Source organism: Trichechus manatus, unplaced genomic scaffold, assembly GCF_000243295.1.
Source record: "Trichechus manatus latirostris isolate Lorelei unplaced genomic scaffold, TriManLat1.0 scaffold00025, whole genome shotgun sequence".
Lineage (NCBI taxonomy): Eukaryota > Metazoa > Chordata > Mammalia > Sirenia > Trichechidae > Trichechus > Trichechus manatus.
The window spans coordinates 7,761,840-7,785,123 of record NW_004443961.1 but is presented as its reverse complement, the minus strand read 5'-3'; the positions used below and the strand labels follow the sequence as shown (position 1 = coordinate 7,785,123).

The 23,284-nt window shown below is 39.7% G+C and overlaps 1 protein-coding gene across 6 annotated transcripts in view; it reads left to right on the top strand.

The window, feature by feature from the left end:
- Window positions 1–23,284, top strand: part of PTPRD (protein tyrosine phosphatase receptor type D) — a 473,666-nt gene that overhangs the window by 378,216 nt on the left and 72,166 nt on the right. For all 6 annotated transcript variants that reach the window (XM_004373491.2, XM_004373489.2, XM_004373492.2 and 3 more), the window contains one exon: window positions 3,523–3,646. In XM_004373491.2, the coding sequence (XP_004373548.1) occupies window positions 3,523–3,646 (124 nt within the window). The remainder of the gene's footprint in view (window positions 1–3,522; window positions 3,647–23,284) is intronic.

Sequence of the window (23,284 nt, the reverse complement as noted above, 5' to 3'; positions counted from 1 at the left end):
TGGAATCACTCAGGCCTGGGTTTGAGGGTGATTGTGAGTCTAGCTGTGTGAGCACAGCCTCATTACTTACCCACCAGGTAACCAAGCAGCTCGCACGTAGAGAGCCCTTGGTGCAATTTATTGAATTAAGAACTTAATCTTTCTTTACTTCAGTTTCCTACCCCGCAAAATGGAGAAAACAACAATACCTACCTTGTAACAGCTGTGAAAATGGAACATGTTACTGCATGTAAAGCATAATGACCTGGCAGCTTTTATTGTAATTATCCCGTTACTTACAGGTCTTCTTCTCAGGGACCACACTTTCTGCGTAAGCCTGTTAACATATGTGTCATACAACTCAGGTTTCCATTAGCGGTTTTGAAACTCTTCGATGTAAGTACCAGATAAATCATGAAGAAGGCTGAGAACATGAGACAAGAACAGAAATGGACAGGAGTTAACGATGTCCTTGAGTTGAAAGATGCAGTTCCATTACTCTAATTAAATACTGGCCGTTTTATACATCTGTGGGTGAGCATACTCTGAGTAAAACAAGGCCATCAGAGGGAGTCATATCTTCCAACCAAAACACTGTACATCAGTGAGCTTAGTAGCTTCTTGGGATATTTTAGAGAGTGATGTGTAAGAAGCGTATGTACCCAGTAATGCTCAAGTGTAAAGTAGAATATCAGTGGTAATTATAATTTCAGGATTGTACACTTAATTACTAAGCCATATGTTAATGGGTGTGAAGTGATAAAGTTTTGGTACACTGTGCATTGGAGCTGCCATGGTTTATTCTCTAACTCCCTTGTTATATAGAGGAATTACATCATGATGGTTCTTTATGAAGTTCTTTAAACAGCATTTCATTCATCCATTCACTCATTCATTTAATAAGTATCCGTTGAACCATTTTTTGAGCCAGGTATTGTTGTTAGCGGTGGTGGAGTCAGCTACGACTTATGGCAACCCCATACATAACAGGATCAGACTGTTGTGATCCATGGGGTTTTCATAGGTTGATATTTGGAAGCAGATCACCAGGCCTTTCTTCCTAGTCTGTCTTAGTCTGGAAGCTCCAATGAAACCTGTTTACCATCACAACAACACACATACCTCCACTGACAGACAAATAGTGCGTGGGCTGAGCTGCACTGGCTGGGAGTCAAACCCATGTCTCCCACATGAAAGGTGAGAATTCTACCACTGAACCACCATTGCCTGGAGCCGGGACTAGTAGAGATGTAAAGATGACTAAAGCTGTATAGGTAGGGCTATAGCTAAGGAGTTAAGGAATTTAGATTTTAATCTGTAGTTCACACAGAACTAGTGGAAGGTCTTAACCAGGGACCTAACCTGTACAGTGCTTTAGAAAGACGATTTGGGCAGCAGTATGAAGAATAGATTATAGTAGGGAGAGATGATAGGAGGGAGTCCAGTCAGGCAACAGATGATAAAGATCTGGGTTTGGAGAGTGGGAGTGAGATTATAGATCTGGGACTGATTTGAGACATTGAAGGCAGGTCTTGGTCAGAGTGGAGCTACACTGAGTGGAGAAGGTCAAGATTGACTTGAAGACTTCCATCCTGGGCGTTTGAATGTTATGACTGCCTTTAGCTCAGGGAATACTTGGAGAACAGTACATTCTGCAGGGCGGTGATGAGCTTCCATGGAGGCAAAAACTGAGGAAAACCCCTAATTATGTTATGCTTTAGACTTTAAAGCATGTACAGTTATTTTGCTGAGTGCTGCTCAATGACTGACTATTTTATATATAGGTTAAGAACCGAGAAAGGTTTTACAGTCCGTATCAAATCAGAGACAGCAATGTGTACTGCTGAGATTTTAGTATGTTTGGAAGCTATTCTATAGACTGTTAATAGACTTGACTTTTTACACTAGTGAGTTTTACTGCCGTGCTGAACTCTGTCCCTTCTAAGAGAAAGTATACACATCTTTAATATTGTAATAGCTGTTGGAGATGTTTTACTTTCAAATTTTACATATACACATAAAAGCATGGATATGATACCCAGCATCAAAAATAACTGCTAAAAAGTCTAGTAACATATGAAGTGTCCCTTTATTCTCTTTTAATTCCACCTATACATAGAACTAATTTATCATTAATTGTTTCTGATAACTTCATTTTGATCATTTAAAATCATGTTTCTGTAATTACTGAACTCATGTTTCCATATACCATAAAATTATAACTCTTGAAAGGATGTCAGTATCCTATGATGGGGAGGAAAAAAAGGTGTTTTTATTTCTGTAACATCGCAGGAAATTAAAAAGTCCCATACAGTTTTATAAGCAAAGCCTTGAATTAGTCCTCAAAATAATGGTTCTACTTAGCTATAAAAATGAATGTATATGTTATTTTATATCTGTGCAATATTTGTTTTAGATTGTTGAATAATTTTGGTTGAACTGAAGTATCAAATGAGGGCATCAGAAGTCAGAAAAAATAAGTTTAAAATAAGTTATAAAAACAAAGTCTATAAACATAATAAGGAGCTCTGATGGCACAGTGATCAAGCACTCAGCTGCTAATTGAAAGGTCGAGTCGATTTCGACTCACAGCGACCCTACAGGACAGAGGAGAACTGCCCCATAGGGTTTCCAAGGAGCGACTAGGTGGATTTGAACTGATGACCTTTTGGTTAACAGCTGAGCTCTTAACCACTGTGCCACCAGTGCTCCGCCTTGAAGACTATATCCAAGGAAACCCTATGGGGCAATTCTACCCTGTCATATATGGTCTTTGTGAATTAGAATCGAGTCGATGGCATGCAATACCAACAACATAAACATAATAATAACACATAATAGTAATAAATAGAAAACACAATGAAAAGTAGAAAAACAATTAGACCCTATGTGCACTGAATTATTACCGTTCTAGGATGATTATTAGACTCAACTGACTTTACTGTTTCTTTACTGTTATTTTTAACTGATCGAATGGCACAGATTGCCTTGTGATATGGTCGTGGCGTGTTGTAGTGGAAGAGGTGAAGTCTTAAATTGCCATCAATAAGCGAACATGTAGGTGAAGAGAAAAAAGTAAAACCAGTGCCCAGGGAAGCCAGTGAAAGACCAGTCAACTTAAAAAGACTCAGGTGACTAGTTAGGTCTAGGTAGCAAAAAATAGGCAAGAGTAATCAAGATAAAATAATGTTCACAGAACTGAGAGGGTTATAGAACTGAGATAACTTGTAAACGACAGCAGCAGAGAGGAAAATGGAAAAGCAAAAGATAAAAACCTGCCCTTCCAATAATAACAGAACATCTTTATTGATTTTACTTTCCCATTTGAATCAATGTTGATGACTATCACTGTTTCTTACTATGATTAATCATTTCACGTTATGCTGGTTATATTAATGTTCAGCTTCACAGCCAGGATCATCATGATGAAGCATGGCTTCAGAATATGCTTTTTAAATCATGTTTCTTACTTGGGATAAATACCTATAACCTGGCGTAACTTAGTATTGATTGTGTGTGTGTGTGCTGTTTTTCTTTTTAAAGTCAATTGACCCTGGCCAGCAGTTCACATGGGAACATTCAAACTTGGAAGTAAACAAACCAAAGAATAGATACGCAAACGTAATCGCATATGATCATTCCCGGGTTCTCCTATCAGCGATAGAAGGTAAGGAAATGCAGATATTATTCATTCCTTTATTTTCATGGGTTTAAGTATGTGCATGAAAATATAGTTTTAGCTAGGTTGTAAGCCATCTATGAAAATAGTTACTTAAAATTTCAGGCATAGCTCGCTCTTACTGTTTCACGTATAGATACCATGCACGTGCACACACACACTCACCATGCACAAAGACACTCACTCACCATACTCAGACACACAATACCCTTGACACTATACAACACAAGAGCATATCTCCCTGCCTTCTCGCATCTGCCCTAGATGGAAGACTTAGTAATGTATTTGGTGTTTACCTAGACAAAGTAAATTGGTGTTGTCCATTTTACTGATGGTTACTAATGTTAATGAATGAACATTATTTTTTTCTTTAAGGGAGGGGGAAAGTTCATTTGTTTTAGATAAATCTGGGTATTCACTGGGGACATCTGAAGATTAGAAGTTGGCAAGATGATGATTCATATAAATTAAGCACACTGGAAATATCAGGTGCATCTAATTGGTGGACTACTTGGTAATCCGTCTCTCACAATTGCATTAAGGAATGTTTTCCAGAAGGGAATGGTTGCCCCTGAAAGATGTGGGTTACTCTCCAAATATACCTTTGTTGGTGGTGGGTGCCACCGAATCCATTCTGACTCATCCCAACCCTCTTGGACAGAGTAGAACTGATAGAGTTTGCTAGGCTGTAATCTTTACAGAGGAGCTCTGGTGGCATAGTGTTGACAGAGCTTGGCTGCTAACCAAAAGGTCGGCAGTTTGAATCCACCAGCCGCTCCTTGGAAACCCTATGGGGCAATTCTACTCTGCCCTATGGGGTCGCTATGAGTTGGAATCGACTCAACGGCAGTGGGTTTTAATCTTGACAAGAGCAGATTGCCATGTCTTTTCTCCTGCAGAGCTGCTGGTGGGTTCAAACCTCTGACCTTTCTGTTAGCAGCTGAGCGCTTAACTGCTGCACCACCAGGGCTCCTTCAGATATACCTAAACAAACCAAACCCATTCCCGCCCAGTTGATTCTGAGTCACAGTGACCCTATAGGATAGAGTAGAACTGCCCTATAGGGTTCCCAAGGCTGTAACCTTTAGGGAACCCGACTGTCACATCTTTCTTCCGCGGAGCTGCTGGTAGGTTCAAAGCGCCAACTGTTCAATTAGCAGCCAAGTGCTTTAACCACTGCACCACCGGGGCTCCTTCATATATACCTAGTTTCCCTTAAAGATTCATGAAGGAAGGTACTTTCCATTCATCCTTTCCCAATAGTAAGTCCCCCACACATAGCATATTAAAGGCAATTGGGAGCTCATGTTCAACAGTCAGCAGTCCGTCAGTCTTTTTGCCTACAGTAGCCTAGGAGGTTGCTCTCCTTAGAAAGTACTTGACAAATGTCATCTCAGTCCTTCCCTGTATCCTGATAACTAACGTGGAAACCACAGCTGCCACATACCACATAGGGTTTACTATTCACCCTCTTCCAGATGTTTTGGAAAAGATCAAGTGATACTAGCTCCAAATGCAAGTCTTTTTAGAACCTTTCAGTTGAGACATTTGCATCTATGGTTGTTCAAGTGTCTCACCCTTTTTTCTAATTCCAGAATCTATAAGGACCATCACTTTTTCTTGTAACTCTGACTAATTCCTGTCACCTCAGCGTCCAAAGTGAATGTGAAAGTGAAACTCTTTAAAAGGTTTCTTAGTAAGCACCTGTCTTACTGTTTTAGTCAGGATCCTCCAGAGAAACTGAGCCAGTAAGATACATACGTGTGTATATATATGGATATGTAAGTGTATATGTACATATGTATGTATATACACATATATATATATATATAAAAGTATACCACGGACTGCCAAAAGAATGAACAAATCTGTCTTAGAAGAAATACAGCCAGAATGCTTTTTAGCCACTAGAACAGTGAGACTTCATCTTACGTACTTGGGACATGTTACCAGGAGGGACCAGTCCTGGAGAAGGACATCCTGCTTGATAAAGTAGAGGGTTAGCAAAAAGAGGAAGACCCCCAACACGATGGATTGACACAGTGGCTGCAACAACAGGCTCAAACATAGCAACGATTGTGAGGATGGTGCAGGACCGGACAGTGTTTTGTTCTGTTGTCACTAGAGTTAGAACTAACTCTGCGGCGCCTGAAAACAACAGCACCATACAGAGAGAGACAGAGAGACAGAGACGGAGAAATTTAATGTAAAGAATTCGCTTACATGACTGTGGGAGTGCGGGCAAGTCCAAAATCTGTAGCTCAAGGGACAGGCTAAATATTGTGCAGTCTTGTGTTCCAAAATCCAGAGGTCAAGCAATGGGAAAAGTGAAGGGTTCTGGCAACATGTCTATTTATAATCTGGAGGCAGAATACACCCTAGGGAAAACGCCCCTTTTGCTCTTAAGCCTTTGAACTGATTGGTTGAGGCCCACCTACATTATGGAAGGTAATCTGCTCTACTCAAAGCTAACTGATTTAATCACATGTACTACTTCTTTTTGTGTCTGTGTACCAGATTGTTATTATTTTTCTGTACTTTAGATGAAGGTTTACAGAACAAACTAGCTTTTCATTAAACAATTAGTGCACATATTGTTGTATAACATTGGTTAACAACCCTACGACATGTCAACACTCCGTTCTCGACCTTGGGGTCCCTATTACCAGCTTTCCTGTCCCCTCCTGCCTTCTAGTCCTTGCCCCTGGGCTGGTGTGCCCTTTTAGTCTCATTTTGTTTTTTGGGCCTGTCTAGTCTTTGGCTGAAGGGTGAACCTCGGGAGTGACCTCATTACTGTGCTGAAGGGGTGTCCAGGGACTATACTCTCGAGGTTTCTCTAGTCTCTCAGGTCAGCGTGTCTGGTCTTTTTTTGTGAGTTGGAATTTTGTTCTACATTTTTCTCCAGCTCTGTCTAGGACCCTCTATTATGATCCCTGTCAGAGCAGTTGGTAGTGGTAGCCGGACACCGTCTAGTTGTACTGGACTCAGTCTGGTGGAGGCCGGAGTAGTTGTGATCCGTTACATGTACTACTGCTTAACAGCAACTAGACTAGTGTGTGACCAAATAACTAGGCACCTTAGCTTAGCCAAGTTGATGCATATTAACCATCACAGCACCCAAAGTCAACCAGTTCCTTTATTTGCTGGTCTTTTGGGAACAGAAACTATCCTTTAGCATTTGAGCAAGCTGCATGCCTGCAGTCCCCTTGCCTCAAAAGGATATTGTGTGACATAGATATATTTTGCAAAATTCTCAATTAATTTTTCTTTTGTTATAATCCCTTTTTGAGATACTTAAAGATACTTGGTGTCCAAGAGTTAACCTTTTTGAATACTAAAAAAAAATTGAGTGTACTCATCAATGTTTTCACCAATGCTAGTCCAGGCAGGATAATGTCGAATAGGTACTTGCTTCCTTTTAAGTCCTGTTTACAAAGTCTGTTTGATATATGCGGATGACAAGCACATAAGATTTGCATTTTATCTCTTTAGTTCTAATTTTAAAATGTAAAAAAAAATGATAGCGGTGTCTTGTCTCTGGTTTCTGAAGTCATCTCCCTAGTAAATAAGAAACTAAACCAAGTGACAAATAAGGAAATTTTTTTTTCTATTAGTGAAGCAATATAAATTATAGAATAAAATAATATAAGTTGAGAATCTCTTTGTCATGATCTTGCCTGGAAAATGCGTCAGTCTGCCTTTGCTGTACTGTGTGGTGTTGTTTCCACTCAGAATTGGGTCGTTCAGTACTACCGCTTCCTGTACTTTGCCCACTTTGCCATTGTTTTTCTTAACCTATTATTTTGCACCATCTTAACAGTAAAGTGTGTCAAAGGACAAATACTATACCTGCTCATGCTTTTATTATGATAGTTGGAAACTATGTACATTTCATTCCTATGCTATTTTTACGGTATAAAAGGCAAAGCGCTTGAATCAAACTAAAACCTACCTTTTTATAGCTCTGTGGCCGCAAATACACTCTAAATCTAAAGCTGACCTAGAAACCAAAACTCTTTCCATTTTAAGTGTTATGCAGAAGGTTAGAAGCATTTAATTGAAGTGTATGGTCTATGTAAGGAGCTTTAGTCTAGATTACAACCATGAATAGCATTTTATCCTAGACTAAGCCCTAACCAGCATTTGTTTAAGGGAGAAATCAATCATCTTATATCTTAATCACAGAAGAGAACATACTGGCAACTGAAACTACAGAACCACTACCTTAAGAGCTTGGAGAGCACAGGGCCATATTTTTCAAACATATTAGAATGCTGAATGACATCATGCACAATGTATATGAAATGGTAGGCTTGTTTTGGTTCCGCTCGTGCCACTAACTTAAATGTCTTTGGTTGAAGATTTTACTTTGGGGTGTCTTTGTCTTTATTCTTTTCTCAGTGGTGCCAAGCACTCTCTTCATATCACTTTGTAGTCATATGACAGAGCACTGGAGAACAAACTGGAAGCTTCCACAGAGATTCATGTTGTCTTTATCCTTGTTTAATAGAGCAAAGCTGTTACCTACTACTGTGGGAAGAACATAAGAACAGCCGGGAATTGTGTCCGGGCACTAGTATGCTAACTGATCTTCTTGAATATAGTGACACTTCTAAATCACAGTCATTTTATTTATGCTGAAGAAAATGCAGAGTAAATTCAAGAGAGTCTTAATTAAAAAAATGCTTTTGATTTTTGGATTATAGGGTAAGCAGTAATGGAAAACACAGTTGAATTTTTGACCAGTTAAATTACCATTGGATTCCCTTCCATGTGTAAGCAGCTGTTTAGAGAAAATAGAAATTCCTGGAGAAGTGACGGGATTTATTTTAATGACTGAAGATAAATATCTTCAAATAATCAGTAAATTGAAGGCAATAGTTGTATGTGCATAAACATAGTGTTTAATAATATGCTTAATCTTGTAAAATCCAAAGTTGTTTAGGAAGTATACCTTCATCAAAGAGGAAGAGAGAAATGGACAAACTGTAAAACCAAGAACAAGGAAATCAGGATTCAGGTTGCAACCTCTGTCACTAACTAGCCTTTGTAACTTTGACTTCTCTGAATATTAGTTTCTTCACCTGTAAGCTTTTGACCTCACTTTTGACTTCTAAGAGTTATTTCTCTGTGTTTTTCGTATCGATTATTTTATCTATTGTACACAATAGTGTGATAAATCAACAGTATAAGTACTACTACCTATATAGGTTCCTGTGTTAGAAATGAGAAAATTGATGCTCAGGTAGAGAAGTAATTGGCCCAGGTTCCCAGTTTATAGTAGTGTGACTCATAATATAAGGATCCAGTTCATCTGATTCCTCAACCAGGGCTTTCACTGGCCCACATCTGTAACACTATTTTTCTACTGATGACTAAGGAACTTAGAATGTATCAAAAGCCCAGCCCAGTCCTATCTTTTTGTCTAAAAATCCATCTTATTTGGTATCAGCCTATGGATAACACAAACATTACATATTAGTATTTCATTTCCTATTTTATGGCATTACTAACCTAAGGTGGTGACACAATATGGGAAACTGTCAGTAATTCAGATGTATCAGAGTCATAACATTACAGAAGTAAGGTCAAGTGCTCTGTACCTAAAAAAAAACAGGTGATTATCTTCAGGAATATTGTCAATTAGTTGCTGCTTAATTATTGTAATGCCTAGTAACTCACAATTAAATCTGATTGTTGCATTCCTGGATACCTAAGAGCTTTTCCTAAAATGTAATTAATCTTCACTTTTACCAGTATCATTCTTCCATTAAAAATAAAATAAAAAACAAACCAGTTGCCATCAAGTCAATTGAGACGCATAGTGACCCCATGTGTGTCAGAGTAGAACTGTGCTTCAAAGGATTTTCAATGGCTGTGATTTTTTGGATTTTCTTCCAAGGCTCCTCTAGCTGCTGTTGTTAGGTGCCATCGAGTCGATCCAACTTACAGCGGCTCTATGTACAACAGAATGAAGCGCTGCCAGGTCCTGCACCATCCTCACAATTGTTGTTATGCTTGAGCTCATTGTTGTAGCCACTGTGTCAATCCATCTCGTTGAGGGTCTTCCTCTTTTTCGCTGACGCTCTACTTTAGCAAAAGTTTAGAATCCACCTCTAGGTGGATGCGGACTATGTCAACCTTAGTCGAGCACTTGACCATTTGCACCACCCAAGGACTCCATACTTCCATTAGTTGTATTATAATTAACATCTCACGTTAAAAGCCAATTGAGATGAATTTTTAAAAATGATTGACCAAATATTTTTAAAAAAAGCAAAATTTAAAACTTTATGTTTCAATTCAACAATGACAAGAAGTTATAATAGGCAGGATTACCTGGGATCCTACGATGTGTTGGGCACATGTTTATAGTATTCAGAACAACCCTGAAAACTAGCTATTGTCCTCCAGATGAGGAAACTGAAACATTAAAGATCAATAGCTTTCAAGTGGCAGACCCAAAATACTAACATATGACAGTCACACTCAAGGCATTATTCTCTCCAGCAGACCACTTGGGCCTGCAACCACTTTTGAGATCATAAAGGCTGTGTCTATACACTTCACTTCTCATTCAAAAATGATGCCTCTTTGGCTGGGGGTTTTGAAAATACACATTTTGAAGCACTTATGTTAGAAATTCTTAGAGCTAGAGGCCCTCAGTTGCATTCTGAGACTCCAAAGAACTTTTCAAAAGAAGGAACCACATGTTTCAGAACTCCTTAATGGTTTCCGGGTGGGTTTTTTGTTTGTTGTTTGATATTACTCTTTAGGGTATATTGGGAAGAACACGGAATAAGAAGACAGAAGTCTGAAAGCTTAATCGCAGTTTCAGTGGCCGTGTGAACATGGACGTGTCACTTAATACAGTTATTATTAACTCTTTAGAGGAGCTGGATTCTTTGGAGAATTTGATGAACGTTTTAAAACCCCACTTGAAAACAAAGGCACCTGTGCACATGATTTGTACCATATTTCAGAGGGCTCATGGATACCAAGTCCTTTGTACCCTGTTCTCCAACTTAGGAAGGCACCCTGTTGGTGCAACAGTTAAGCACTTGGCTGCTAACCCAAAGGTTGGCGGTTCAGACCCACCTAGCGGCTCCATGGGAAAAAGATGTGGCAGTCTGCTTCTGTAAAGATTACAGCCTAGGAAACCCTGTGGGACAGTTTTACCCTGTGACATGGGTTTGCTATGAGTCAGAATTGACTCAACGGCACATAACAATACCACCTCCAATTTAGAAAACCCCTGACTGCGTGTCTGTTACCAATGTGTAGGACCCTTTCTGCCATCTCTAAAATTCTTAAAATTGGTTCTGAAACCAGAGATCAATAGATAATATAAGTAGTCACGTAAACATTAAATCTTGGACATTAAGGGATTAACTCCTTCAAGGAAAAAACAAATTAAGCCAGAGGGTTTATTCCAAATAGGATTACAGGCAGTCCCCAGGTTACGAAGGAGATCCTTTCTTAACTGTGTTTTTAAGTTGAATTTGTAGGTATGTCAGAACAGGTGCATATGGTTCTTATTTAGGCTTACTTTAAGAGCTCAGGTGTTAACCAGAAGGTCTGCAGTTTGAATCCACCAGCTGCTCTTTGGAAACCCTATGGGGCAGTTCTACTCTGTCCTATAGGGTCGCTATGAGTCAGAATCTGCTGGACTCAACAGTACTGGGTTTGGTATTTTGGTTTTAGTGCTGGGAGCCTTTTCAGTGATTTAAAAGCTGCACATGCAGCCAGTGAAAGTGATTGTGATGAAGATTTTGTTGGGAGTAGGTGTTGGTTCAGTCTTTTCAAAGTGAGGGCAAATTTACACAACATTAAAGGGCAAGTATCAGTTTCAGTTAAGTCGGACGTTTCTAACCCAGGGACTGCCTGTATTGACTGGCATGTAACTCTCCCACTAAACCAGGTTCACTTAGCTTTAGTTATGAGAGAGTTGGAGCCCTGGTGGCACAGTGGTTAAGAGCTTGGCTGCTAACCAAAAGGTAAGCAAGCAGTTTGAATCCACCAGCCGCTTCTTTGAAACCCTATGGGACAGTTCTACTCTGTCCTGTAGGGTCGCTATGAGTCGGAATCAACTTGACAGCAATGGATTTGGTTTGGTTTGATTTTATGAGAATTAGAAATGACAAAGAATACACCACATCATGTTATATGCATTCTTTGACACTGATACTCATTAATCTGATAAAAAAGGCTTAATGAAATGTGTTTTTTTCAGCCTAGTTTAGGGGGTATGTATTTAAAATTTTGAAACGTAGAGATATTTATTCTCTTCCAGCTCTTTAACAAGTAGCTTCTCAGAAAGGCCCATATGCTGCTAAAGGACGTTTTTGCTATTACAGCAGCCTAGGCTATTCTTGCTTCTGAACTGCCCTATGCAACCTTGGACAAGTTACTGTGCCTGAGTTTCTCATCTGTACAATGGGGTTAATAATAGTACCTACCTCATAGAATTATTTGGAGGAATAAGTGAATTAATGTATGTAAAGCCTTTAAACGATACCTGGCACAAAGAAAACACTAATAAATATTGGAAACTATTAAGATTATTATTAGTGTATATTGAAATTCATAATAACACTAATACCTACCTACTCTAGGTGAAATTTCTTTTGTACACGATCTATGGAAAAATTAATACTATCCAAATGAGATAGCTGCATATATTTGGAGTGCTCTGCGAAGCAAAAGAAGATATTGGTGTTTGATAAATGGAGACCAGACCCATAATAGAATTACAGATTTCAACAGGGGGAAGAATGTGTTCTTTTAAATGGAAATTCAGAATATATCATCTGCTTTTTGATTTGCATAATAGGAGCAATTCAAGAAAATCCAAGTGTAGATAATATAGATGATGTTACAACAACCTGATTATTTGTGAGATGCGCAATTTAGCACCTTTAAAATGAGAAAGTGGCTCATGAGGAATTGTCACCACTCAGATAAATCTAATTTAAAAAAAAAAATAAAGGCAAGGAGCTGCTGCTATTCCCCTGTGAAGCTGATTCACCACACCGGTACTCTCTGTTTAAGTGCTTCTTGAGCCTCTCTTCCTCAGAGTTTTCAAGGAGTAAGTCTGCACGGATTCATTTAAAACAGCCGTCAGCACGTGTTAACATAGTCTCCGATTTCACAGCTTACTCTTCTTGTGAAGAACCTGATTTTTTTATAGGCTATAACGTCTAATAACCTGATGTAATTTCAATGAAAACAAAAACAACAACAACAAGAAAAAAACAGGAAAATAAGTTAATATATCCAACATTTTCTCATAGAATATTTGTTGTTGTTGTTTGGTGCTGTCGAGGCAGTTCCAACTCGTATCGATACCATGTGACAGAGTAGAACTGCCTTATAGGGTTTTCTAGGCTATAATCTTTAAGGGAACAAAGCCCTGGTGGCACCGGGGTGAAGTACTCAGCTGCTAACAGAGTCTGCAGTTTGAACCCACCAGCCGATCCACCAGAGAAAAGATGTGATAGTCTGCTTCCATAAAGGTTTACAGCCTTGGAAACCCTGTGGGGCAGTTCTACTCTTGTCACATGAGATCACTATAAGTCAGAATCAACTCGATAGCAACTTTTTTTTTTTTTTTTTTTAAATCTTTGAGGGAGCGATCACTGGGTCTTTTCTCCCATGGACCTGTTGGGTGGATTCCAACTTCCAACCTTTTGGTTAACAGCCAAGCACTTAACCATTGTGCCACCAGGGCTCTTGGTTATAGTGAATATAAGTTTTCCATAGGAAGCTCTAACATCAAAGAATGGAAATTATTTTTCCCAGTAAAGAATGCCTTTGATGGTTGTCATGTGCTCTTTGCCCATCAGCTCCATAAATATGATCCCTTTCCATGTCTCTCCTCTCGTTTCTTCCTCCCTCTTTCTTTGGTTAACCTAGACACTGATGAATAGTTTGTGGTACCTGATGTTTGTTTTATTTTGCTTTTGAAATTGTCTTTAGGTAATGAAGGAAGTGTGATAGAATATATAAACCCATTGCCTTTGAGTCGATTCTGACTCAGAGAGACCCTACAGGACAGAGTAGAACAGCCTCATAGGATTTTCACGGCTGTAATCTTTACAAAAGCAGACTGCCCCATGTTTCTCCCGTAGAGTGGCTGGTGGTTCAAGCTATCACCCTTTTGGTTAGCAGCCATGCACTTAACCACCGCACCACCAGGGCTCCTTGTGATAGAATATATACTTCATAAAAATACTTTTCTGAACTCTGCACAGTTATTGGCTGTGTTCATTTTCTCACATTATTCAGAACATTGGTCGTTACTTGAGGCTGATAGCATCAGCATTTTCAACCTTTCACTTTGCATGTTGTTTACAAGCATGCCAAGTGTAATCATTTTATTTCGGGTTGTTGTTTCTTCAGCACTGAATAGCATCTCACTTTGTGAGGAGCAATGCACAGACAAATGTTTACAGCTGAATTTCTCTGAGCTAGAAAGCTGAATGGAACTCGGCCTTTGGAAACTGGAAAGGATTTCACAGGGAGCTTGCAGCCTGAGTAAAAACTACCAAGTAATTAGAGATGTTTAATGGCATCTTAGGGTGTCCCTGGGTAGCAAAAATGGTTAAACCCTGGAGTATTGTTTGGAGTAATGTTTTTACTCCAAATATTTTACAAATGGTTAAACACGGGAGTAATATTTTCTCTGGAGTATCGCAAAGAGAATCCTTCATCTTCGAGTACTAGCCGAAAGGTTAGCAATTCAAATCCAACTAGAGGTGCTTCGGAACACAGGCCTAGCAATCTGCTTCTGAAGGTTCACAGCCTTGAAAAACCTATGGAGCAGTTCTACTCTGCACACGTGGGGTCTCCAGGAGTCAGCATTGACAGCAAACAGCAACAGTGGCATCTTCATCCTGCTTGGAAACGAGCGCGTGGTGTGGAGATTTGCTAAGATCTGTTCTTCCCCAGCTCCAGCCTCAGCCTGTACCTGCTGCTATTTCTTTCCCAGAAAAGAGAGAAAGCACTTTTAATGAGTGGCTGGTCATGTCATTTTTTTCTTTACTGTGCTTCCCGGGAAGCTAATCGAAGAGTAAATCAAGAAAGATCTGCAAGTGCATTTATTTTTATTTCCATTGTCTTTAGTACAGTTACTGAACTTTTTCTTTTTTTTTTTTCATTTTTATTGTACTGCTATGCAGATGACTCTAATGAATCTGCGCTTCTTTACTCTGACGCTGTAGAAAAACCTGCATCATCCGTGGTGTGGCTTTGCTGTTAGAATATAGGCACAAGTTGTGGATTGTTGAGAAATTTTGGAATAATCATCTTTGTCCCCTGTTAATTTTTTTTAATATAGTTAGGAAAGGGGCTTTTAGATTTGGAATTACATTTCATAAGAAGAGTATTTAGGAATGATTGAGCTTATTTCAGTCCTGTTAATGACATCAATCATGAGAACAATCAATATCTCACAGGGTATGGGATAAGGACATCATGATGATGATACTCCTGTGTTAGTCATGATGAGACTGAGGTTCCAAGAGATTCCTACAGTCAGAGCCCCAGTGGTCACGCTCCATGCTTGATTCTGACCATCCCATTGCTGAATGAAGCCCTAAAATAGCTGCACTGGTAGCAGTATAAGCTAATTTGACCACCACTCAGTGATGTGTCTGAAAGATGCGTGCTGCAGGGGCCCAAGCTCTGCTTTATTTTGGGATGGAGTGCTCCCTAACTAGGAATGAGTCCCCTCTATCAGGGCTGATATTTTCCCCCACATCTGAAGCTAATGTTGGAATGTACTTCAAGACAGTGCAATCACCCACACTCTTTCCTTTGCCCATTCTGGAAGCCCAGCCTGCTGAGCAGTGGGCAGGTATGGAAAACCAAGGAGAGGAGGCAACAGAGCAGTGAGAGGGAGAAGGCTGGGCTTGCATACCCTGAATGTTATCCATGCCCCCATCACCCTGGTGGGCTGATGAGCTACGATGGCCGCCAAGCAAGGCATGCTTGCAACAGAAATGGTCATGCATCCTGCAGCAACATGGAGCATAATTTTCCAAACTGCAGTTACATCCGGGGGATACAGTGGCAAATAATACACTGTGCCTTTGCAAGAAAGGTTGTTTTCTCTGGAGTATTGCAAAGAGAATTCTTCATCTTCAAGTACAGATGCTGCTATTAATGGGGCTTTTCTGAGGCAGGTGAAGGGGAAGGAAGGCCTGCGTCCTTTGGAATTAAATACATTTCCTCTTAAAGTTATTATTGGATTTTGTTTTTCCATCTTCTAGTTTTGCTGGTGTTTTTTTCTGCATTGTGGGTTGTAAAAATTGTGATCTAGGTCTCCATCAGCAGTGGGTGGTTGTTGGTTTGTTGTTTTGGCTTTTTTGTGCTGTGGAGTGAGGAGGGGAGGTTATTGACTAAATAAAAGATGGCTTGCATTTTCATTTTAAGTTGGGTCTTAACTACTTCTGCCTTACAACAGGGAATAAACAGGTTTATAAAAAACAATTTCTTTTTAATCCTAACTTCACTTCATTAGTGATTTTTAGAACATAAAGAAGATAAACCAAAAAAAAAACATTGCCTTTGAGTTGATTCCAACTCATAGTGACGCTATGGGACAGAGTAGAACTGCCCCATAGGGTTTCCAAGGAGCGGCTGGTAGATTTGAACTACTGACCTTTCAGTTAGCAACAGAGCTCTTAACCACTGTGCTACCAGGGCTCCAAAGGAGATAAAAGTACCTGGTTTTTGATGTCACATTGAGAGTTGGACCAAAGTAGGTAAACTACTGAGCTGAATATCCATGTCGAACTTGGCGGCGTAGCAGTAATTTGTCTTCTGGAGCCATGAGTGGGATTCTCCTGGTCCTCTTACTCATCCTCACCTCATAACCCCCAAGGAGAACTTCTTTTCATGGGAAGACTGCCTACTAGTTTGATGATGATGATGATGATGATGATGATGATGATTGATGATGATGATGATGATAGCTGCTGTCCAGTCAACTCCGATTCATGATGACCTTCTGTATAACAGAACAAAACATTGCCCTGTTCTGTGCCAACTTCACAATTGTCGGCATGTCTGTGTCCATTGTTGAGGCTATTGTGCAAATCCATCTCACCACGGGTCTCCCATGCGTTTGTTGGCCCTCTGCTTCACCAAACGTGATGTCCTTCTCCAGGGATTGATCCCTTCTGATGACATGTCCAAAGTAAGCAAGTCGAACAATGTTCTGTTGTGATCCATTAGGTTTCAATTGGCTAATTTTCAGAAGTAGGTCACCAGGCATTTCTTCGTAGTCTGTCTCAGTCTGGAAGCTGCACTGAAACCTGTCCACCGTGGGTGACCCTGCTGGAGTTTGAAATACTGGTGGCATAGCTTCCAGCACCCCAGTAACATGCAAACCGCCACAGTATGACAAATTAAAAGATGGGTGGTGGCCTACTGATCTACTAATTTAATTCCCACCATTTCTTCTTCTCCTCCTCCTCCTCATTCTCCTTCTTCTTTTTAACACTGCCAGGTTCCAGTTAAGATTTGAGGTTTCAGTAACACCTAGAAAGTCTCATCTCAGCATGTCAGAGGTAGAAGGGACAGGAATCCACTGGAAAGAGCATCAGAGCATGTCCCTACCTAATCTGAGAGACACAAAGCCTCTATTTATCTTAAAATAACTTCCCAAGGATTTCTGAATCTGAGAAGGTTAAGAATACCAGAGAGAGGCATCTTATTTTAGAACTCAAAAGAACTTGAGGGAATCAATTAGTTCAACAGACCTTGTTTAACAGATAAGCAATCAGAGGTCCAGGAAAGTTGAATAACTGGTCAAATGTCAAAGAGCAAACCACCAGTAGTCCTAGACCAGCAGTCCTGGTTTCCTGGATCAGTCTCTCTAAGTTCTTAACAAGTGCTTGGTATTTTCCCAAGACTTTAAAATGCACATATGACCTTCCCTACACTGTAGGGTGATGCAGAAATGCCCACATTCCCCTTATGATTATCTAATTGATAAAATAATTCACATACTATTTGGGGCCCACCTTTTTTGCGTAACATCAGGGCATAAGGCTTTTCTCATGTTATTAAATACCCTTCCAACATGAGAAGTCTTTTCACATCGAATTATCAGCTGACCTGAAAGAGCAATTCTAAAGCAAGTTGGCTGATACTTTGTAATAGAGTCATATGACCCAATGAGTCCTCTTCGAATTAACAGAAAGAAAACTTATTTTGACCCCGCAATGACAAGAGAGCTCAGATAGTGTATTCTTTGACATTGCAGTATGCTTTCTTCAGTACTTCATTCTTATTAGTCCTCAGGAATATTTTTTTTCAAATAAAATGGCTTCATGTTTCCAAGGATTCATTTCCCTTCTGTTAATATTCAAGCACTCGCAGAAACAATGTCATCAGGCCCTGTCTTATTGATCCCATATTTAGATGAAGAATAAGGGTGTTGTCCTTGCATCTTGAATGGATGATATAGTTTCCAAAGTTTTGCAGACAATTAAGAAACAATGTGAGTCCAAAGTTTATGAGCAGACTTTTCCACCGAAAACTGTTTGCTAGCAATTACCAGCAAATGAAATGAGAGCCTAACACTTGCTTAATTCTGTTCTAATGCCTGTTTGCTGTGGCTCACTCTGCACGAAGAACACAGCACTATCCTACCACTCAGTCACCTCAGCACAATTCCTGACAGTCTCAAAAGCTTGAGTTTTATACTCTTAAATTTTGTTTGCCGAAAATAGAGAGAAAGATCTACTATATAGGCATGTGGGTAATAAATGTAAGTCCACAAGAAAGAATAGTCCATTAACTGGTGGAATACAGTAGAACTCATGAATGGGACATGTTGACTCTACAAATTCAGAGGATCTGACCTCAGTTTTCTCATTTATAAAATTAGAATCATAAACAATTTATATTGTTGGACCTGTTGACATGACTATTATTAATTGGTGAGGACCCAGGAAAAAAATAAAGGATAAATCGTGAAAATGTATGCCCTTAGTGTAAAGGTAGCAAAGCCTTGGACTCCTAGCAAAAAGCTGGTCTTCAACCTGAGCTGTCCTTTTGGAACAAAGGCATTAAGACAGCAAGGCCAATTTGTCCTAAGATTTTGCTTACAGCAAGCTGAAAGGAAACATCTTTGTCATGCTCTTATTGTTTCACTAACTCTTCTCCAGCTGCCAAAAAATTAAAATAAAATAAAATAAGCAACAAGCACTTTTATTGTCGTAGTATTGGAAGAAGGTCTCCTTGACTCCAAGAAATAAAAGAAATCAGCTAATTTATAGTAATCCTGTATTCATTCAGGACTGAATTTTAAGTTAGCTTTCCATCCATCATAGCCCCAGAGGGATTCAATTAATTCTCAAACACTTCTCTTGGGTTAGGAGCGGACTCTGATTAGTGTTGCATTGGCAGATGCAACTCGTTTTCTAGATAAGGCAGGGAATTGAAAATTAAATAAACAAATATGCGTTAGGTGGAGAAGGTCACCCTAAAAAGTAAAAGAATTTTATAGGTCCAGCTTCCCAGAAGAGTCATCTCAGTCAAGAGCTCCTCATAAAGCAGTTCATGGCACCAGAACACTGAGAGCCAGCATAGTGTTTATTCCGTGGGGTTGGTTGGACAAGCTTTCTGTGAAGATGAGCCGCATTGAAAACTTGGGTCTCTTCTGCTTGAATCAGATTGCTGTTTAATTTTGGCTTCTAATTTGGTGTCACTGTTTTTAAAAGGGCAAGCCACCACCCTTTCTAAAATCTTTTTTCATTCATCATTCTACACGGTTGGGTTGGGTTGTATGAATAAGACTAGGACACAGTAGATCTTAGAGTTTCAGAACAACATAGCCGTCTCTCCTATCTCCAAATTGCAAAGGACTTGTAAGAGAAAACTTACCTGAAATGTCTTTTGACATAGTGCTTAAAGGGGTTTGCCAGATGGAGGCTTTTGTTCCCGTTACTACTTCCTTACAGGCAAATGCAGAAATGGAAAAGGAACCTCAACATTATTTTCAGGACATAAATGTTAGCCTAATAATTGTTGTTGTTAGCTGCCATCAAATCAATTCTAACTCATGTGACTCCATGTGTGCAGAGTAGAACTGCTCCAAAGGGTTTTCAAGGCTGTGATCTTTCAGAAGCAGATCACCAGGCCTGTCTTCCAAGGTACCTCTGGGTGGGTTCGAACCGCCAACCTTTCAGCTTGTAGTCGAGCACTTAACTATTTGCACCACCTAATTAGCTCTACGAATTATTGAGCTTTTTGTTTTCAATTCTCTTCTCAAAATACCAAGTCCCAAATTGTTAAAGCATTCAGTGATGCAGTATTGATTTCAGGCATCTAGTCATCTTCAGGAACAGTTTTTGTATTTTTATCCCCGCGAAGTGCGACCATTATTCAATAGCAACTAATCCGTCTTTGGGGAGGACAAAGAAAAGGTTTTATTATTCAGCCTTGAGCAATATATGAACAAAAAAAAGTTCACTATGTAATAGCTGACTGAGATTTACACAAGACTATTGGATAGGTCCGATTCCCTTCCATTAGGTATGAATCCCACGTCCGTCTCCTCCATGTCCTCACGTGCGTTGTTCACATTTGTTATCCATGATAAGGGGGAAATGTCACAGTGTCCACTTGATGCGTTTTGTGAGTCATTAACTCAGATTTCTCCATTCTAAATTTTCTTGAACAAAAGTTTTCTGTACATTGGCAGCTGAGTGAGACCTTAGCCAGAATACTTTTTATTAATTATTTAATGCCGTTAACTGCTGAATTAAAATTTTTGCAAATGGGCTTTTCCCGTGTTATAAGATGGATTCATTCTTGGCTCCGAACCCAATCCTGTAGACGCGTAGCAGTGCAGGCTTCCCGGTGGCTGTAACCTGAAGATTTCATTTAAACTATCCTTTGAATCTGCAGTAATTTGCTGTCAGAGAGGAATAGGATCTTTATCAACAGAGGGCTGCCAGAACCCCAATGGCTTCTTGAGTAGCTGCAATAGATGAATAATGTCACAATCAATCTTGCGTTTGAGTTTCCAATCAAAAGGTTTTGCAGCTAATGCCAGTGGGGTTCCATATGCATGTGTTCATCCCAGAGTGCAGTGGATGCCATCTGACTTGCATTACTTTTCTTGAGAGGATCGTTTTTACAGACTGGAATCAGAAAAGCAGTCAAAGTAATTGCAAGTGGCAATCAGTGAAATATAACAATTTAGCTTGGGAGCACATGTTTCATTATAAGACAAATATTCTTTTTTTTTTTTTTTGTCTCTTAATTCCACGACTCATATTTTCCTAGGACTAGAAGGGACCATGCAGAGGTTCTAGCGCTACCTCCCATATCACATCAATATCCCCATGAAGCGCTTGTTCTCCTCTGTTACTGCTACCCATTGCCATCGAGTCAAATCCAACTCATGGCGACCCTATAGGGTGGAGAAGAACTGTCCCGTTGGGTTTCCAGGGCTGTAATCTTTACAGAAGCAGACTGTTCCCTTCCAGGGATAGGCAACTCATTACTTCCCAAGGAAACCTGTTCCCTTTTTTATTTTGATAATTTGAAAATGCCTTATATGGAGATGAAATTCATCTCTCTGTACTTATGTCCTTCAGAATTGAAGACCTGGGTCTCAAGTTTATTTTCTTTTGCACTTGGCTGGTAAACAAAAGTTTGGTAGTTCATACCCACCCAGCAGCACCATGGAAGAGAAGACTTGGTGATCTGCTCCTGTAAAGATTACTACTAAGAAAACCCTATCGAACAGTTCTACTCTGTAACATAGGGGGTCAACAAGAGTCAGAATCTATTCAACAGCACAAGACAACAACAACAATTATGGAGTTTTTGTTTTCTTTAGATTCTCATGGACAACTCTCTTCCTCAATCCCTGCCTTTTTTGTTTTCAGATTGTCATATGGAATAGTTTCCATATCTCATATGGAGTAGTTTTGATTTTCTGAATCACTCTCTCCTTAGAAACTCAAACTTACCTATATCCATTTTAAAGGCAGCATGGTGAAAATTAAACTTGCAATCAGACAGACTATCTGAGTTAAATTACAGCTATACCCAAAATTTCAAATTCTCAACGGAATCCAGACTTTCAGAAGCCATTGAAGCTGGATGAACCCTTGAAACTGTTGCTCTGAGATAATCTTTAAACTTTAAACCTTAAACAAAAACTCTCCCCTGAAGTCTTCTTTGAACCAAAAAATAGCTTATCTTTACTAGTAAAGTACGTCTGCTCTGAGCATTGTGCTCTTTCAAAGAATTATCTGTGTGAGACCAAATTGACAACAGCAACTTGAAAGGTTGAATGGGGAGCTTAGGGAGCAATGTGTTTAAGATAATGGTGCTGGAATAATTTGGAAAAGGATAGTGAGAATGGGAGTACAACTTGAAGAACATATTCAATGTCAGTGAATTGTACATGTAGAAATTGGTGCAATGATGTATCTTTGGCTGCCTGTACTTTCACCAAAAAAATTTTTTCAATTAAAAAAATTACATTTCTACCACATATTAATTGTTGGAACTAGGGCAAATTATTTACTCTCTTAGTCATTAAGGATTGCAGAGGTGAACAAAAGAGACATGGTCTAGTGGTGGAAAAAGGCAATAAGCAAGATAACCAATATACGTAGTAATTACCACCCGTGATAAATGGTATGAAGGGTTTAGAAGGGAGTTTTGAGGCCCTGGGGCACTCAAGGGCTGCCTTTCTGTGAAGGAGCCTGGATGTTTTCGTTGGGAAGGAGACAGTGCATGTGCTAGAATGTGAGATGGCGCTAAAGTAAGAGAACTAGGTTTTCTAATAACTGAAGCTGGCCAGTGTGGCTAGAGTTAGAGAGGAGGTGAGTGGAATCAGATGAGTCTGGAGAGGTGCCGAGCTTTGTACGTCATGTTGAGGGTTTGGATTTTACAGTGAATGTAATGAGAAGCCATTTGGGTTTGAAGAAGAGAAGTTACAACATCTGAAACACATCTTTAAAAATTGTTCTCATGCTGGTTGGAGAACAGACTGGGAAGGGCTAAAACAGAAGAGGGACAACCAATTGGAGGCAGTTGCCCTAATCCAGGGAGAGGTTCACGTGATGCATACAACAGCATGGTCAGGTTTAAACGAGAAACAATACAGAGCTTAAGATGCAATCATGGCAACCAGACCACCTGTGCTCACACGCAACTCTGCCATCTTGGTCATGTTTTCTTTTAATCTCCGTGCACCTCAGTTTCCCTCTTTGTGAAATGAAGATCTTGACAGAGCTTATTTCATAGGATTGTTGTTAGGATAAAATGAGTTTATATATCGCGCACTTAAAACAGTGCCTGGCCTCAGTAAATGCTTTCTGTAATGTTAACTTTCATTATATCATTCTTATTATACAGAGAAGTGCCTCGTAGATTGTCAGTTGCACTTCACATTTGATGTACTATTGAACTGGTTCTAACTGGCACAAAGCAGAGCAGAGATGTCACCGCTTGGTGCTGCAAACTTTCTAGGTCTTTCAGCAACCCCTCAGAGCCCATTTCTGTTTTTGAGGCAGCAACATTGTCCTGTTAAGTGATGTTGGGTTCCCTGTTAGCTGAATCTGCAAAGAATTTTTCAGTATTATGACA